At 42.7% G+C, this 19,321-nt stretch overlaps 1 protein-coding gene and 2 long non-coding RNA genes across 4 annotated transcripts; 1 reads left to right on the top strand and 2 right to left on the bottom strand.

Moving 5' to 3' along the window:
* Positions 1-146: 146 nt before the first annotated feature.
* LOC135609760 (glycerophosphodiester phosphodiesterase GDPDL7-like) lies at positions 147-3,437 on the bottom strand. Of its 2 annotated transcripts, none has more exons than XM_065103369.1 (10): positions 3,331-3,437; positions 3,129-3,240; positions 2,734-3,030; positions 2,534-2,643; positions 1,942-2,443; positions 1,817-1,858; positions 1,458-1,739; positions 1,238-1,377; positions 687-1,158; positions 147-582 (listed from the first exon to the last, which is right to left on the bottom strand). In XM_065103369.1, exons 2-10 carry the CDS (start codon positions 3,214-3,216, stop codon positions 281-283), a joined length of 2,235 nt encoding a protein of 744 aa, XP_064959441.1. In that variant the 5' UTR covers positions 3,217-3,240; positions 3,331-3,437; the 3' UTR covers positions 147-280. The 2 variants fall into 2 exon arrangements, with proteins under 2 accessions (XP_064959441.1, XP_064959440.1); XM_065103368.1 differs by having other exon boundaries at positions 1,458-1,742.
* Positions 3,438-3,789: 352 nt separating this feature from the next.
* On the top strand, positions 3,790-12,358 carry LOC108952516 (uncharacterized). The gene is made up of 2 exons (XR_001977524.2): positions 3,790-3,993; positions 12,147-12,358. It is a non-coding gene; the product is annotated as an uncharacterized LOC108952516 (long non-coding RNA).
* LOC135609763 (uncharacterized) lies at positions 5,061-17,824 on the bottom strand. Its single transcript, XR_010485883.1, has 2 exons — positions 17,477-17,824; positions 5,061-7,949 (listed from the first exon to the last, which is right to left on the bottom strand). It is a non-coding gene; the product is annotated as an uncharacterized LOC135609763 (long non-coding RNA).
* Between the last annotated feature and the right edge of the window lie 1,497 nt (positions 17,825-19,321).

The raw sequence follows: 19,321 nt of genomic DNA on the forward strand, positions 1-19,321 counted from the left end.
TAGTTACTGCCAAATGCAGATACACCACCATCTTGCTTCACCGTGAAAAGAGAAGCTCAATTCCCATTCTTTTTTATAGAGATATATGACAAACTTTAAGGACTCGAATTAGATTTCTTTGCTCTTTCTTTTCGTTTAAGATCCGTAGTCAAGGGAAGAACAGCTGCTCAAAGTCATCCATGCAACAGAGGAAAGAGCAAAAGAAGACATAAAGAGGATGGAACTCTTTCCAATGTCAACAAGCTTTCTCAAGGTACAGTATACTGACTAGAGCACCGCATCAGTGACCGCTCAGAGCAAAGAAGCTAAGCATCGCCATCAAGAGACAGAGAGCAGCATTGGCAACATTTGCAGGCTGGCCACTCGGAGGATGTTGAGTCGTCGGTGAAGTGACCGGCGCCTTCTCGACGAGATCTGCCACCGGGGGCAGCGGCGGATCCACAACGTCAGCGACCTCCAGAACTGGCGCAGGGGCTTCCGCCGGAGGCGCCGCGTCTGGTGATGCCAGCGACAGCAAAGTACCGGGCTCTGCTGGTAAGATCGAGTACGGTAGGTTGGCATTCAAGTCAGAGCATGGGCTCTCTGCAACATCAAAAGGGCATATCCCAAGCACCAAATCTTAGATTGCCAAGACAGCAGCAAGATTTCTTCTTGTCAGCTAAATCGAAGTAAAAGAAGATACTCACTGAGGTATGCAGCTGCCGTGGCTGGGAACTCGGTCACGACGCCGTCAACTCCGACACCTGCAACGTACGTAGCAAGCTCCACCATCGGGTCGGAGAAGTAATCAAACGCTATGGTCAAGAACTCGTTCCTCAGCACCGAGACGTAAACCGATATGTTAGCTGCGTGCATCTGGTCAACCACGTTGGTGAAGGCGGAGACGAAGAAGCCCGAGGCGGCGACGATGGACGATCTCGGAAGGTTGACCGCGTCAGCGAACTGCTTGATCTCCTCCACTGTTGGCTTTGGAGCGTCGCTTATCGTCTCCTTGACGTGGAGCACTCGCTGGTATCCAGAATTCTTCTTGAATGCAGAGAGGACCGCGGTGTCGTCGGACTGGATGTACACTTGCTTGTCGTAACTGGCATTCCTCAACGCGGTGGAGACTGCGTCTACCGCCCCAAGTCCTTTCTTCGAAGCAAGGTAAGCTGCGTTCTGCAGGATCAAGATGACGTTGAGTGCATGGATGACTCGAACAATCCAGATCTGTGCAGTATTCCAAAAAGATGACCACCTCTATGTTGATCAAGATTCCAGAGACGGTGCTCTTCTTCGCAAACTGCAAGAAGTCAGCCAGCGTCATGAACTTGCCCTCACTTTTCGCTGCAGGATTTCTTGCCAAGCCGGACTGAGACATGGGGCTCGTCAATGCCGCTACAGGAAGATAACCAAAACCATGGGATCAACATTCTCGGAATTAGATTTCTAATGGTGAACAGAGTAAGGTTGCTTACGCTTCAAGCTTTGGATCTCGCTCCATGTGAGATCAAAGGAGAAGATTCCATTGTTTTGCTGTATCTCGGGAACCATTGCCGCTCGCGGCATGAACGCAGCAGCTGCGGTTGTGTCGCCCATAAGATCTGCCGAATCCAAGCAAAAGGCAACACCATCCTTTGACATCTGAATCGAACAGTCAAGAACATCAGCTCCATCTTCCACTGCTCGTTGATAAGCGACATCAGTGCATCCAGCAAACATTCCACTCGCACCATTGTGTGTTATGATTAGTGGTCTCCCTGCTGCATCAAGATCAAAACAAGTAAATGACTAGAATTCTGTGATCGTAAATTGCCTTATAATTAACTACGTTTACCTTCGGTAGGGATAGGTTTATTCTCGTTATGTGCCAAGCAAGCTGCAGCATGCAAACGAGACAGAGATAGTAAGCAGTCTACATCGACGGAGAAGCCATCGACGGACGAGGAGGATATTGGTTACCTACGGCTTCTGAGGCCGTGGAAGGGAAGTCGGTAAGCACGCCATCGACAGAGAAGTTGGAGTTGCTAATAAACTGCAGGTACTCCACGGTGGGATCATAGCTGTAGTTGTAGCTCGCAGGGGCATCATTGGCGAAGTCATAAGCGTAGACTTCCAAACCCACACCATGAGCATCTGTGACCAAAGAAGTGTGAGCCTCCAGATACTGGTCTTTGTTGACAGGCCATATGTAGCTTTTGGGCACAAGAATCCCAGAGGCAAATGACTTGATGGTGACAAGATCGTTTAGGAGAGCTTGGTATGTTTTCTTCGTGGAGGGCTCGACATCATCCACTTCCATGAACCGGAAGATGAGCTTCGTCTTGTGTCTCCCCGGCAATCCGCTCAGACTCTTCAGGAACCCTATTTCTGGAGAAGAGATGCAATCTATGATCGTTTCCCTTGATACTGATCTAATGTAGTCCACTGCGTCCAAGTCATGTTCCTTGAAGAAGGTGCTGTACTGCATGCAGCAGATTGGAAAGGAGTTAATGTCGGTAACGCACAAGTAGCTGATGAAGAACCAGAAATGCTGTTCATCGAGATCATGTACCTGCACATTTACCCAAAGCTGGTAAGGGTGAAGCCCGGCTACATCTTCCACCATGGATACCGGCAGGTTGCCGTCGAACACGCTTGGTCGAGAAAAGATACTTTGGATCACTTCAAAGCAAGAGTGGAGAAGAAACATTAGATGATCCAGTCAGATGAATAGATGGTGCAGTGCTGCACTTGAAGAACTGGTGTACTCACATGTGACGTTGTTATATAGTTGATCCGAGGTGAAATCAATGGAGAACCATCCTTGAACAGGCCGCCCATTCACAGAATAAGTAGTTCTTCCTTTTGGGAAGACAGCTGAGATGGTTGTGGAATTATCGAGTCTCAGATCCGAGTGGCAGATGCCAGCCCCATCTTTGGTTAATTGGAGATCACAGTACAAAACGACGTTCTTCAAGCTTGTTGACTGTGCAAACTGGTACGCAAATTGGCTTGACTCGGGGAAGAGTCCGGAGAAGCCACCGCGTGCTATGACCGCAGGAGCATTACCTGCGACATGGACAGGAAGAAGAAGACATTCTTTACACCTTGAAGCCTCTTAGTATGGCCTATTACGACCCTGAGATGGAAGGAAGCCATGATCGTACCGCTCAAGGTCTGCCATTTCGTGGGAGAAACCACAGCTGCTGCAGCTCCATGGAGAAGCACGATAAACAGAAGCACATTCAGCTTCATTCCTCCAGTTCCAGAGACGAAGTCCTGCAACTCATACAACAAGATCGCTGTAGGACGAAACTTGCTTTGTTCATGCAGATATGGCATCGGTAATAAATAATCCAGAAAACCAACCTTGGGACTCGAAGATTCTTTTGGTGCCCACCCAAAATGGAGGCAAGGTTTCCTGGCTCCCAGGAAACCCACCACCTCCAGGAAAACAGAGAGGATGTTAGAACAACGATCCTACTCGTGCATCAGAACACATCAACGAATTTATTTGTTGGAATGTGTGAGGAAAAGAAAAGGTAATGGACGAGCTTAAATTTCTCCCCGTCTTTCCCTCTCTCTTCTCTTGGAAAGGCACTTGTCCTCTGTTAGGCATCCGCCATCCTATAAGCGCTCGCCCTCGCTTTGTGTGGAAGGCGTGGTGGTTTGACCTGGTCAACATCTTACGATGATGATGATGCTAACCATGCTACGTATCTCCGTTTCAAGGATGACTCGACCATGCCGTCTAGCAGAATCATTATTATTATTATTATTATTATTAAAGAACACGTGGCATGGTTAACGACCGATAGATCCACGAGCCCAAGAAACAGAAGAGCGTCGGCTCGATCGCATTCAAGTTGTATATATATCATCTCGAAGCTTCGCGATACCCAAACCGTTCCCTCCCTGTTCTTTTAGCTCTCCATCATCTCTCCTTACTCGAAGCCGTCGACGTCCTCCGCCCTGTCGCCTTTCACCCCAAACCTAATCTCTGGGTGCCGCCGCTGGCGATAATCTCAAGAGGTTGGATCTTGTTACATATTTCTTCTGCCTCCGGTAATCTGGTTATCAGTTCTTGGGTATAGTCTTCTTGGGCGGTAGGGTAACTACGGTGGTTTGTTCTGTCCTTTTCTCGTTCTTTGGTTAAGGCTAATGTTCTTTCTTGCGACATGATGCATCCGAAGGCAGTATTTGATTTCGTTTGTTTGGTCTTTCGCGATGTCAATCGTCTGGCTTCTGGTAGTCTTGATCTTTCTAGCCCCCATGTTTTAATGGACGCCTTAAGGAAAATTTCTTGTAGGGTTTGTACTTGCAAGAATCTTGATCTTGATGCTCAGAAGGGATCCTCAAACTCTAATTGCTATTGTGAATTTGCCAGAAGTCGTGTTTGGTTTCTTGATGTGTGTATATGTACATGCATCACGATAAATGATCCCTCCCTTTTACCCTATTTTAAGGTTGATAACTTTTGTATAGTGTATGGCAAAAGAATTTAGATCTTCAAGTTTGGAATTGAAGTCTATAATACATTTCTTGTTTTGCATCTATTTTTTTATCACATTATACGATCGGTTCATTGGCATGTGTATGTGTTAATAATCACAGTTAGGGTTATCATGATGGATTTAAAAATATGCTCAAATGTTTTGTGCGTAGTCGGTCTTTTGAAAAGACGATTGACATCTCAAGAGATCGGATCTTGTTCCATATTTCTTCTGCCTCTGGTAATCTGGTTATGGGTAGAGTCTTCTAGCCGGTAGGGTAAGTGCGGTGGTTTGTTCTGTTCTTTTGTAGTCGGTCTTTTGAAAAGACGATTGACATCTCAAGAGATCGGATCTTGTTCCATATTTCTTCTGCCTCTGGTAATCTGGTTATGGGTAGAGTCTTCTAGGCGGTAGGGTAAGTGCGGTGGTTTGTTCTGTTCTTTTGTAGTCGGTCTTTTGAAAAGACGATTGACATCTCAAGAGATCGGATCTTGTTCCATATTTCTTCTGCCTCTGGTAATCTGGTTATGGGTAGAGTCTTCTAGGCGGTAGGGTAACTGCGGTGGTTTGTTCTGTTCTTTTCTCGTTCTTTGGTTAAGGCTAATGTTCTTTTTTGCGACATGATGCATCCGAAGGCAGTATTTGATTTCGCTTGTTTGGTCCTTCGCGATGTCAATCGTCTTTGTCCTCTAGTAGTCTTGATCTTTCTAGCCCACACGTTTTAATGGACGCCTTAAGGAAAATTTCTTGTATGATTTGTACTTGCAAGAATCTTGATCTTGATGCTCAGAAGGGATCCTCAAACTCTAATTGCTGTTGTGTCTTTGCCATAACTCATGTTTGGTTTCTTGATGTGTGTATATGTACATGCATCACGATAAATGATCCCTCCCTTTTACCCTATTTTAAGGTTGATAACTTTTGTATAGTGTATGGCAAAAGAATTTAGATCTTCAAGTTTGGAATTGAAGTCTATAATACATTTCTTGTTTTGCATCTATTTTTTTATCACATTATACGATTGGTTCATTGGCATGTGTATGTGTAGATAATCACAGTTAGGCCTATAATGATGGATTTAAAAATATGCTCAAATGTTTTGTGCATAGTCAGTCTTTTGAAAAGACGATTGACATCTCAAGAGGTCGGATCTTGTTCCATATTTCTTCTGCCTCTGGTAATCTGGTTATGGGTATAGTCTTCTAGGCGGTAGGGTAACTGCGGTGGTTTGTTCTGTCCTTTTCTCGTTCTTTGGTTAAGGCTAATGTTCTTTTTTGCGACATGATGCATCTGAAGGCAGTATTTGATTTCGCTTGTTTGGTCCTTCGCGATGTCAATCGTGTTTGTCCTCTCATAATCTTGATCTTTCTAGCCCACACGTTTTAATGGACGCCTTAAGGAAATTTTCTTGTATGGTTTGTACTTGCAAGAATCTTGATCTTGATGCTCAGAAGGGATCCTCAAACTCTAATTGCTGTTGTGTCTTTGCCATAACTCATGTTTGGTTTCTTGATGTGTGTATATGTACATGCATCACGATCATTGATCCTTCCCTTTTACCCTATTTTAAGGTTGATAAATTTTGTATAGTGTATGGCAAAAGAACTTAGATCTTCAAGTTTGGAACACAAGTCTCTAATACATTTCTTGTTTTGCATCTAATTCTTATCACATTTTATGATCGGTTCATTGGCATGTGTATGTGTTAATAATCACAGTTAGGGCTATCATGATGGATTTAAAAATATGCTCAAATGTTTTGTGCGTAGTCAGTCTTTTGAAAAGACGATTGACATCTCAAGAGATCGGATCTTGTTCCATATTTCTTCTGCCTCTGGTAATCTGGTTATGGGTAGAGTCTTCTAGGTGGTAGGGTAACTGCAGTGGTTTGTTCTGTTCTTTTCTCGTTCTTTGGTTAAGGCTAATGTTCTTTTTTGCGACATGATGCATCCGAAGGCAGTATTTGATTTCGCTTGTTTGGTCTTTCGCGATGTCAATTGTCTTTGTCCTCTGGTAGTGTTGATCTTTCTAGCCCCCACGTTTTAGTGGACGCCTTAAGGAAAATTTCTTGTAGGGTTTGTACTTGCAAGAATCTTGATCTTGATGCTCAGAAGGGATCCTCAAACTCTAATTGCTGTTGTGTCTTTGCCATAACTCATGTTTGGTTTCTTGATGTGTGTGTCTGCAAGCATCACGATCATTGATCCTTCCCTTTTACCCTATTGTTTTGCATCTAATTCTTACCACATTATATGATCGGTTCATTGGCATGTGTATGTGTTAATAATCACAGTTAGGGCTATCATGATGGATTTAAATATATGCTCAAATGGTTTGTGCGTAGTCAGTCTTTTGAAAAGACGATTGACATGTCAAGAGGTCAGATATTGTTCACTATTTCTTTTCCCTCTAGTAATCTGGTTTTGAGGTCTTGGGTAGCATCTTCGTGAAATGTAGGGTAACCGGCGGTGGTGTGTCATGTCCTTTTCTCTTTCTTACTTGATTTCAGTTTATTTGGGTCGTTCACGATGTCAGTCGTCTTTGTCCTCTGGTAATCTTGATCTTTCTAACCCCCACGTTTTAATGGATGACTCAAGGAAAATTCTTGGCAAACACATGTTTGCTTCAACGTACGATTTGTACTTGCAAGAATCTTGAGATTGATGATCAGAAGGGATCCTCAAATTCTAATTGCTATTGTGTCTTTTCCAGAAGTCTATGTTTGGTTTCTAGATGTCTGTGTATATATGCACATGCATATACACATATGGTGGTCACGATCATTAATCCCTCCCTTTTACCTTATTTTAAGGTTTATAAATTTTGTATAGTGTATAGTATAAGGACTTCGATGTTCGAGATTGGAATACAAGTCTATAACACATTTCTTGTTTTGCATCTAATTTTTATCACATTATATGATTTGTTCAATGGCATGTTCATGTATAGATACCCTCATATAGGCCTATAATGATGGATATAAAAAAATATGCTCACTTGATTTGTGCACAGTCGGTCTCTTGTTCAAGGAAAATATTATGGAATAATGGAAGTCCAGAATCTTTTAGACCACATATTGATACAGGATGTTTTGGATCTATTGACTTTGGTCGTTTTGGATAAAATCATAGAGTTAATTATTTTATTGTGACTTGGTAGTTTAATTCTACTTTGAGATTTAAGCTCTTGGTTATGCCACCCTGCATGGGAAATTTGTCTTTATAAAAATGTTTACCTTCTTCTTCTAAGTGTATGCCATTTCTCTAAGTCTTTAAAATACAAAAGCCAGAAAACTGAAAACGTAGAAAATGCTTTCCAACATTGAATTAATTTTAAGAAAAACAAAGTAAGAACAATTATATACACTGATAACTTTGTCATTTAAGATTTTGCATGACTTTGAATGAACCAGCGTACGGTTGGTACTGATTGTAATAGGAGTGTCTTGATTTTGATTCTTGAGGCTTCAACTGGTGGAATGTAGACAATTGTCTTCTGCATATAAATTTCCCATTCCACTTGTGAGACATCCAAAACAGTTGTTCTTGTAAATTAATTTTCAAAAGGACAAATTCTATGAAATATACAATTACGTTGATATCTTTAACTGAACCCATATTATATGATTATATAACTGCTGTAATTTGTCCATGCTGTATATGCATTTAGCTTACTATTTTTTGTGTGAAGCCTTCAACTGGAATATAGACAATGTCTTTGCACATAAATTTCCTATCCTGCTTGTGAGACCTATATATAATTTTTTTTTGTAAGTTAATTGCCAAAATGGCAACTTCTATGAAATAATCAAAAAAACATATTTTATGCTTATGTAACTGCTCTGTAATTAATTCTCATTGTGTGAAGCCTTATAAACTTAGCAAGTTTAGTACTCCGTATGCAATTAACATACTATATTTGGCTCATTGTTGCCTAAAAGTTGTGATACTTTATTTGTCTGTACTGGATTGAGGAAAATTATTTACTGGCAGAAGCTTGTATCATTCTACCTTATTTACCTAGATAGTCAACAAGGGTTCCATGTTGCCTCTCGCATAGCCTCACCTCTGAGATAGGTAAGCCATAAGCGGGTGTAGAAAGTATGGCTTGATATGTTTTGTTTGCCTCAATGCATGTAGGAACACCATTGATTGGTATAAGTAACGGCATTTAGCTTCTATGTGATGCTAGAGAATTCATCTACTTGGTGAATAACAGTGAAAACAAAATAAGAAGGCACAGGATTTTTACATTTTAAACTGGTTGAATGGAGGCTGCTCTCCAACTTGCTAAGTTCTATTAGATAATTTTTTTGTACAGAAAGACATTATGCATTCACAATGATTGTACTTAGTTATTGCGTAGTTTCTGACCCTATAAGTTTGGACAAGTGTAAAGAAGGGAGAACTGTATATCTTTTGAATGCCCGGAAAAATTAGACTTAAAGACAATTGGAGTTTGGAAACATGTAGCACAATTTGTTTTTTGTCCTAATGATTATCAAAATAGACAAAAGAATATATTCAAGTCAAGCACTCATGTATTGCGATGACATTGTTCAATAGTGTTGATTATTATGTTGACTGTTTTTGCTCAACATTCAACTAATAAAATATTACTTGAGGAAAAATATTTGCTCAACACTCAGCTTTTGTATATATTACTCGAGGAAAAATATTAGCTCAATAGAATAGCAGCATTACTGTATGCTGCTATCCACTCAATAGAATAGCTCAATAGAATAGTAGCAGCTTAATAGAATTGTACGTTGGGGTTAATCCCTAGGACACCACCAGATTCATTTTTAGTTATCCCGTCGCCTTAGAAAAGTCTCTGGTGACTTTGTTCTAGGTGTTTTATAGACAGCTCTAGGGTAGTACTTGTCTTTCCTCTTATGCATGTTTTGGTTTCATAAATCACTGACATATGGAAGAATAGCATTTCCACTTCTTTTCTTCTATGTCAAAACCTAACTAGTATTTTTTGGCTGACATTTCGAGGGGAGGTGAGGGGGACGAGGGGATTGGGCAGTGGCGGGGGAGGCAAGGGGAAAGGGTGAGAGAGGGGAGGGGGACAGGTATAATATCCCTCACTTCTGAAATTTATTTATAAAAATTTTAATGATTAAACTGTTAAATTATAAAAAAATTAAAAATTATGATTTTATCCCATCACCTCTCTGTTTCCTTGTGCGCATCTCTGTTTCCTGCACGAGAAAACAGAGGAGGAGGTGTGCGGTGTCAGGGAGGAGAAGAAGGGAAGAAGAGAAGAAAAGAAAAAGAAGAAGAAGAAGAAGATGAAGAGAGGGAAGAGGGAGAGGAGAGAGAGGTGCTGCAGGCCAGGGTAGACGGAGAGGAGAGAGAGGTGTCTGCAGTTAGGGCTGCAGCACCTCTGTTTCCCGCAAGAGGAAACATAGGAGAGGATATGTGGGGAGGAGAATGGAAGAAGAAGAAGAAGAAGAAGAAGGTGGCTGCAATACCTTTGTATCCCGCAGGAGGAAACAGAGGAGAGGAGGCGTTGTGCGTCGGGGAGGAGAAGGAAAGAAGAGGAGAAGAAGAGAAGGGAAAGAAGAGGATGCGGCTGCAGCAATGGCAGTCGGAAGAGAAGGAGAGGAAGAAAAGAATGTGAGGAAGAAGAGAGGAAGGGGAGCTGTGGTTGCGGTTGGGAAAGAAGAAGAGAAAGGAAAGAAGGTAGTTGCGTTTGCGGCAGTTGGAAAAGAAGAGAAGGAAAGGAAGAAGAAGAGAGAGAAGAGAGGGAAGAAGAGGAAGAGGGGATGGTGGCTGCGGAGAGGATAGGTGCTGAAAATGAAAGAAGATAGGGCTTACACCTTCTTCGGATCAAAATCTTCGAAAGGCAAGTGTTCTAATCTTTCATATTGAAAGTGTTTCGATCTTTGCTCCTGCAAGTGTCCTAAACCTTTCTCTACTACGATTTTATCTCTGCTTTTGCCTTGAATATAAAAACTTTGAATTGTTTTAGTCTTGTATTTGGTACATCTCTTGTTTAGACGTAACGATTTGAATTTGAAAACTTTTGAGATTCTGACCCTTCCACCTTGTTGTAGCTATAAATCCCTGCATAAATTTTCAATTTCAATAAAACTAGTTTGATATGAATATAGACTCGTAAACCTTTCTTTTGATAGTATTTGAAGGATTTTGAGTAAATTTGTCTGTCCAAACTTCTGTTTCAATTAACCTTATAGATTATATAAAACAAGGATCATAGCTTCTGACCTTTCGATACTGATAGGGCATATTTTGGTAAACAAGGATTATTTTGCTATTCACGGCCACATCAACATTAGGGTCATCATGTCGGATTGCACCCCTCGGTCAACGTCGATTCCGCAAAGGTCGGACGGTGCAGACCAAGTATCATGCCATCCCGTAGGAGTCGGGATGGCACCGACCGAGTACAACGTCGTCCCATAAAGATCGAATCGACGCTGACCAAGTACAGCATCGTTCCGCGAAGGTCGGGACGACGTCAACCGAGTACAACGTCATTTTGTGAAGGTCGGGACGGCACCGACCAAGTATGACGTCGACAATCATAAATATGATAGGTACGGTTGGTCCCCCGAGGGAAGGATAAAAACCCCTCGTGGGGGCGACAATAGAGGTGGTTGATTTTCCACTCAATTCTAACAAGATCTTCGGAGGTGTCGAAATCGGGAGGCGCCTTCCCGACCTCGACCTGTGTGCAGGGTTCGTTGACAGAAAGGAGGCGGTCAGCCAAAGGGAGTTTCCCGACTTCGAAGCCAGAGCCCGACCTCACCAAAGCACGATCGCCATCAACTGAATGCCGACGTGGACAATCCTACGCATTCGAGACTGCCATGCTGACTCCATCTACCACGGTGTGAGGGATCCTTAAGTCCCTATAGGAAACTATGATTTGTTCAAAACTTATTTCATTAGAAACCAGACTCAATAGATCCTTTTTTTGATACCTAGATCGAAAGATTTGAAGTCCAAATATCTACCCAGTTTTCTATTGAAATCAATCCTATGAATTTTGTAAAATAGAGATTTTGATCTATGATCTTTGGTTATCGAATTATTTGTAACTTTAAACTTCGATTTATATAAAACTTATTTTATTGAAAGTAGATTGAAATATCTTTATAATATATTTTCAAGTAAATTGGAGCATAATTTTAAATAAATTAAAAATTGATTTCATCTAACATTCTTTCTTCAAATTAACTTTATATTATTGTTTTGAATTCTTAGATGTTCTTGTTTTGCATGTTTTATTTTCTTTTAAATTTGAATGCATTTGTGAAGGCACATGTATGTCTGGACCTTTGTTAGAAATGGTAAAAGGATTATGCTTAGAGCCTGCGATGCTTTGTCAGTGGTCATCTAGAAATGGATGAATTATATTTTGTTTGTAATCCCACTACACCTTCTATATGTGAATGCAAATATGACGTTTGAACTTTTGTTTTGTATTTTTTCTTTGATATGCTTCGAAATAGTTCATATGTCGTTGATATGCTCTGAAATATTTCATATGCTATTGATATGTTCTGAAAACACTTTGTGCTTCATTTGTATTATGTCTTGCTATCTAGTTTGAAACTATCTCTTTTCATTTTGGATATGTTTAATCACTTACTGAGTGATTAAACATATCCAAAAGATTTAAATGTTTAATCACTCTATTGTTATATAAATCTTTCAGGTCAACTTGTCGAGATGTTTGTATAGGGTTGAGGTAGTGGAGAGCTATTCAAAATTCTGGGCAAACCTTATTATGTAAAAGTGTTAAAAGATTTCTCTCGTTTAGAATTTCAAAATGTTAAGTTTAATTTACGATGACATGAACTTGAGATAAATGGTTGAAGTTCTGATTGTATAAACTATACAGGTTTTATGGATGTGAATTTGACTGAATGTTTCTCAATGTCTCCAAATGTTAGAGAGGATGAGGGTAGGGAGAGGGGAGGCAAATGATTGTATAAACTATACAGGTTTTATGGATCTCATTCCTTCTCACATTGACTCCTTTCGCTCTTTCCCTTAGTCGCTGTCCCTCTTCTTTTTTTCCCTCACCTCATTCCCCCCCCCCCCCCCCCTCCTTCCCCTCTCCCTCGCCCTCACTCCCTTCATACCCCTTGCCTCACACCCCCTCACTCTCTCACCTCACCCCCTGCCCTCACTCCCTAAATCCCCCTAGCCTCTTTCCCTCTCCTCCCATCCTCGTACTCCCTCTCCTTACATTCCCCCCCTCTTCCCTCGTCCCCTTCGCCTCGTGCCCCCCACTCCCTCTCCCACCCTCTCACCTTAACCATGCTCCCACCCTTAGCCTCTGTCCCTCTTCTTCCGTCCTCTCGCCTCATTCCCCCCCCTCCTTCCCTGTCTCATCCCCTCTCCCTCTCCCCTATCCTCCCCCACCCTCACTCCCTTCGTCCCCCTCACCTCATCCCCCACTCTCTCTCTCTCTCTCTCGTCGCCCCTTTGCCCTTGCCCCTCACCCTCTGCCCTCACTCCCTTCATACCCCTCGCCTCACCCCCCCCCCCCCACCCTCTCACCTTACCCCCTTGCCACCACTCCCTAAATCCCCCTAGCCTCTCTCCCTCTCATCCCATCCTCGTTCTCCCTCTCCTTACATTCCCCCCCTCTTCCCTCGTCCCCTTCACCTCGTGCCCCCCACTCCCTCTCCCATCGCCCATCCTCTCACTTTAACCCTACTCCCTCCCCTAGCCTCTGTCCCTCTCCTTTCGTCCCCTCGTCTCGTTCCTCCCCTCCTTCCCTGCCTCATCCCCTCTCCCTCTCCCCTATCCTCCCCCGCCCTCACTCCCTTCATCCCCCTCACCTCATCCCCCACTCCCTCTCTCGTCGCCCCTTTGCCCATGCCCCCCACCCTCTGCCCCCACTCCCTAAATCCCCCTAACCTCTCTCCCTCTCTCCTCGTCCTCGTTCCCCCCCCCCCCCCTCGTCCCCTCTACCTTCGCCCCTCTGTCCCCCACACTTTCCCCCACTCCCTCTCCTATTCCATTGCCTCCCATTCCCTTTTCCCCCTTGCTCCCTCCCCCTTGCCCCTGCCCCCACTCTCTCCATCCCCCTAGCCTCGCCCCGTCTCCCTCTCCCCTCGCCTCCCCCGCCTCCACTCCCTCCATCCTCCTAGCCTCGCCCCTACTCTCCCCTTGCCTCCACTCCCTCCATCCATCTCCACCGTCCCTCTGCCCTTGCTCCCCACCCACTTTCCCCCACTCTCCCTCCATAATCCACATAAGTGAGCTGCTCTTCCCATCATTAAGAAATTACATAGTGTTCCTTCTTTTAACAGAAAGAAAAGATAAGAAGGATGTAATAAATCAAACATAAGCTGCCAACATGCACTAAGTTGTTAGTTGTTTAAATTCAATACTATATTCATCCGCCAGAAACATATTTACCAACTCAGATAAGTAACTACGATGATGAATAAATACTTAGATTGCAACAAATGTATGTTGGCCCAAATCTTTCTTAACGCAAACCAAGGGATGAGCCAAGCAGCTTTTTACACTTTGATCTCTTTAGGTGTCATGCCAATGACCAGAAATTTATAGGCTACATCATCCAACTCCTTCACCAAGTTGACTTATCTATTTTTCAACTAGGACTATTACTGCAGTAATTTAGGTGGATTTTATTTGCCCGGAGAGTCCTAAATTATCTCAAACTACCTAAAGCACTTCTCATATGAACCTTGGATAACAAATGCAAGTCCAAGGTATAGCTACATGGCAGGAAACCACATGACTAAATCCAGTATTAGATCTGATAATCATTTCTACTTGAGAAATTTCAACAAAACAATAATTTATATGAAATTATGACACCCTACTTTAGTCTCATATGGTGCATGAGAAGAGTCTTGTCTTAGTTTATGATGCCAAATGGGTCTACAAGTTAATCTTAAACATTTTATACGGGTGACTCAGACCATCAAGTTGAAGGGGCAAGTATCCCAATCGGACCAGTGTACCCACATCCAGCAATTTGGCTCTAATGGAAACAACTTGAGGATCTAAGCTCTCAGCTAATCTTAACTAGATCAGTCAACTAACCCTTTTCACAAGGATTTTCATAGTTACATGTTAGAGAATTAAAAATTTAGCCTTTCAGGTGGGTACCAATCTAAATAAATTTGTACTCCATGATGTAAAGCTCAGGAAGATAGTTTATAAACATCACCAATAGTCAATTATCAGCTCCCTAGACATCAATTTGGGCTAACCCCCATCCCCTAAAAAGAAAAAAACATTTTTTATTTTATGTTATGGCTAGATAGTTTGGTTTGTCATGCATTTCCTCTCCCAATAAACAGACTAACAACTAATAAATAAATAACATTTCATTAAATAGTAATGTTAAACATCTGGTCGAGTAGAAAGAAAGAGCCATCTGATCCATGTATGCATCTGCAAGCATATTTTGTGACTGAAATACTTTAAAGCTTATTTGCTTTAAAGATTAAAATGCACTTATAGGTTCCAAAAGAGCCCAAAATTCTTGTGCATTTTTATCTCCTTTTTACATTCAATCAAAACTACTCATTAGTTGGGATGGCCTTTCAAATTATAACATCATAATCTCTATCATCATAGTCTCTATTATGCTAATGACACAAAAAAACTAATATGACTTCAGAAACACATTTTGTCATCATAATATCACTTGAACCAAAAATTCATATCAGGGTTCTCCAAAGAGCTGAAGAGCTTAATGGGATTGGAGATTGAAGGCCTCATCCCACCCTTCACCATTTGTGCTACAAGCACAAAACAGAAAATCTAACGAAAAATTACCACTCCAAAACTCTCAGAGGAGCTAATCTGTTACTTCACATCTCTAATGGTCAAGGAATTCATGGTGTTGGACATGACAGGTTGGGTTTTCTTTATGCACAACATGCAAGCATATGGAGACATATGCAGGCAGTCAAAAGAAAGAAAAACGGGAAAAAAAAAAGAGGAAAAGCTAGATAAGGTAAAATGTGATAAGCTGTAACTGAAAATTATAGCTGTACTACCAGATAACCTTCACACTTTATAATTTTGCATGTCACAAGTAAAATAAAGATATCAGTTTGATGTACAGTTCGATCATTCCTGACACATGTAACTATTGGACAGAAACCTGTATCAATTCCAAAATAATCACCACAGGTACATGATCTAATAATTGGTTATACAACAACAGTCAGGAATGCATAAAATTGATGGTTTGCCAACAGCACATACATCATATTAATAATCCAAAGATTTAATTGATAAGACAAAATTATATTTAGTTTAATCATCCAAATTTCAGCACACATTTTAAATACTATTGCTATAAGATATAGAATTTGCTATTCATTGCATACATAATAGAAGATAACAAACTAAATCTTAAAATATAACTACTTAGTTGAGTGTCAATCTATTATTTAATTCAAGATGTGCACTTCAATTTTTTCAAGTTGCATAATTCATCTACAATGGAGTCTGTATTGATAATTTCAGCATAGAAGACTTAACTAACCTGATTAACATCGAAGGCAGAACCACAAACCAATGATTTAATGCAAGAATATTTTACTAACTTGAGAAAGCACAGACAAAGAAGGCAGCACTTTGATTGCAGACAAGAGCAAGAAAAGCAAAGCATCTTATTTGTAAGCCCTAGCAAAAATATATTGATGGAAGAAAATTAGATTTGCCAATTGAAATTCCTTTTTTTTTTTCCTTGGGGAGTTCACAAGTTTTTTTTTTTTTTTTTTTAGGTATACTTTAAGAGATCACTTATAGAAAGAAATCAAAATCCGGTTTTCCTTCAATCAAGAAATAGGAAGGGCTTCTTTATCACAGTCAAGCGACCATAGGAGCATGGCCTCCCATATGCTGGCAAGATTCCTTTCTACGTGATCCTTTTTGACATAAAGAAGTCAGATGAGGATAGGGACCCTCACTAGTTGAAGGTAGGGGTATAAACAAGATTATAATAGAGTTTTGGAAAGCCAAGACACTGACAGCCCTTGGTGCCACCGAAGAAAGCCAACCAGGGCCTGAATGACTCGATTTCAGCCACTAACAAGAATTCTAGAATCAAATCCATGGACATCGATCAAAAATCCGTAGGAGATCGAAAGCGGAGGCGAGAGAAAAGAAACGAAGAGCATGACAAGAAGTCTAAGATTCATCTCCGTCGACATCGATAAAAAATCAACAAGAGATCCACCTGCGGCGGGTCAAGAAAAGAAAAGAGGGGAATGACAAGGTCTAAGAATTATCTCCATGGACATCGATCAAAAATCAATAGGAGATCCACCAGCGGAAGGTAGGGAAAAGAAAAGAAAAGAAAAGAAGAGGGCCTGAATGACTCGATTTCAGCTTCTACCAAGAATTCTAGATCTAATCAGTAAAGGTCTGGTTGCATCCACAAGAAGTCCAAGATTCATCTCCATGAACATCGATCAAAAATCCATAGGAGATCGACCTGCGGAGGGGCAAGAAAAGAAAAGAAGAGGGGAATGACAAGAAGTCTAAGATTCATCTCCATTGGCATCGATCAAAAATCACTAGGAGATCAACCTGCGGAGAGGAAAGAAAAGAAAAGAAAAGAAGAGGAGCATGACTAGATGTCTAAGATTCATCTCCATAGTCATCGATCAAAAATCAATGGGAGATACACCTGCGGAAGGAAAAGAAAAGAAAATAACAGGGGAAAAACAAGAGAATCTTGAAGTTTCCATGGAGGTACTGAGGAACACCGGAGATCGACCCTCTCCATTAGAGATCCAGAGGAGAAGAGAACAAAAGCTTCCACTCACAAGCGTCGCCAGGAGCTACAAAGCCGTGACATCCAAGAACTAAATCAACATGAATGTGCAGGGCAAACCTATTAGGGTATTATCTATACACGAACAAGATCTAATCCGTAAAGATCTATTAGCTTGCTCAAGAATTTCAAGATTCATCATCATCGAAATCCAAGATTAATCCGAGAAGAAAGGAAAAAAGGCAAAATACGAGGGAAACCTTCAGCTTCGGCGGAGGAACCCTTCGATGGCGGTGGGTAACGTCCTCGCTTCATCCGATCGATCGACTCCCTTCGGCTCTCTCCTCCTCTTCAAGATCTAGTTGGAGTTTCCTCCCCCAAGAACTCGACAGCGAGCGAGAGACGGAATAACCAACTCGGGCAAGACGGTTTATTGAATTGGACCAAAACCCATATAAGTAGTAGTTGGGCCAAAACGGCCGGCCCGGGTCGGGTTTTAATGACTAATGGTTCGGGTTGGACGGAACCAAGATGCGGTGGGCTGAGAATTCCAATTTGGTAATTTAAATAGATTAATAATTAGCTCTTTTTTTTATTCAGTAAACCGACAATAAATGGTGCCATTTATTGTCGATAAATGGCAAGTGGCAGAATGACTCGGATATGGACATTCTTGTGTGACGGTGACTTGGCGCGAGGAGCATTAATGAGATGAGCTGGTTTGCGGAAGAAGCAGGGTGTTCCCCTGCCGACATCGATCGATGTGCTCTCTTTACATTTACATGTGAGGGCATGTTTGCCTACAGAACGCAGAGGGTGGCCGTGTATACCCACCACGTTCCCCCGCATTCCTACAAACAATTCATCTGCACATCCACCTCCGTGCATAAACACCATGCTTGGCCGTCCTCGCATCAAGGAATTGGCCGCTCCAACCCACGCTAGTCTGTTGTCGAGCTCCGACAACCCCCCACAACCACTCTTATGCCTTTTCCCGCACCCACACAAAGCGCTGCGTGGTGCCCGTTTCATCCCCTCTACGCCACCAACAAACGTACGCCGGACTGATAAAGATGGGGCCAAAAGCATCAGTAAGCAAAAGGTGACGAGGGCGGTGGGCGTGACGGGTGCGTGAGGCACAAAGCGAAAAATGAGAGGACGTAAGTTGCCACTCCATCAGCGCGCCTGTCGAACACCTTTCGGGCATCCTTTAGGAATACAAATCTTTCAAGCAACGAAGGCAAAGATGCAATGGTGCTCGTTGTTTGAAGAAACCACGGCAAGGCCGTCGAGACACGGCCATCACGTCATCCGCCGCGTCATCACCATCATCCTCACTCGTACGCCGGTTTGGGATCTCACCGGGGCGGAATCCCGAAGCACGCAGACCACGTGGGACGCCAGAGAACGAACCTGCTGTTGGCGCTTCGGGAACGTGGGGATTGAGGGGGCCCACGTGGAGAACCAACCAAGAGCACGGACAAGTACATGATGGCGAGCCTCGTGAGCCCCACGTGACGGGGATGGCCTGCCGCGGGCGCCGAACGCCAAGTTTCCGCTAACATGGTTGGTGCGTTGTATTAGGCATGGATAACCCAAGTGTAAAAGATTGGGGTGCTGTGGGAGGGAATCTAAGCTGCACCTTCGTAGTTCTTTCGCCTGCCAGCCAAGAAGCTATATTATAGTCCATCTGAATTCAATAATGTGGAAGTGGTGGACACGAGGATGGCACTGTCAGGGGGACCAGTGGCGATGTCTTGGAAAAGCAAGCTTTGGGATCTCGCTGCAGCTCTAATCGGGGCAGGCCACCGTGACAGCTCAGAAGCAAACGAACAACGTAGGTAGATTTTGACTTCAGATGACGATGCTACGTAATGTGTAGTAAAAAAACGATAAGAAAAGGATGGTGGTGCCCGAGACGGGGAGCATGGTCCACCTAACTGCTTCCCTCCCACCACATGACCGCTTTTTTGAAGTGCCCAAACGATGCGTGGTGGCCCACCCTCACACGTGCGCCACGCTCCACAAGTGGGCTGCAGGTGCACGTGCTGCCCCAACCGTGCCCGTTGGTTCTCTTTTCCCGGTCCTCAAATATCTATTTCCGT

The sequence above is a fragment of the Musa acuminata genome, chromosome BXJ2-4 (genome assembly GCF_036884655.1).
Source record: "Musa acuminata AAA Group cultivar baxijiao chromosome BXJ2-4, Cavendish_Baxijiao_AAA, whole genome shotgun sequence".
Classification (NCBI taxonomy): Eukaryota; Viridiplantae; Streptophyta; class Magnoliopsida; order Zingiberales; family Musaceae; genus Musa; species Musa acuminata.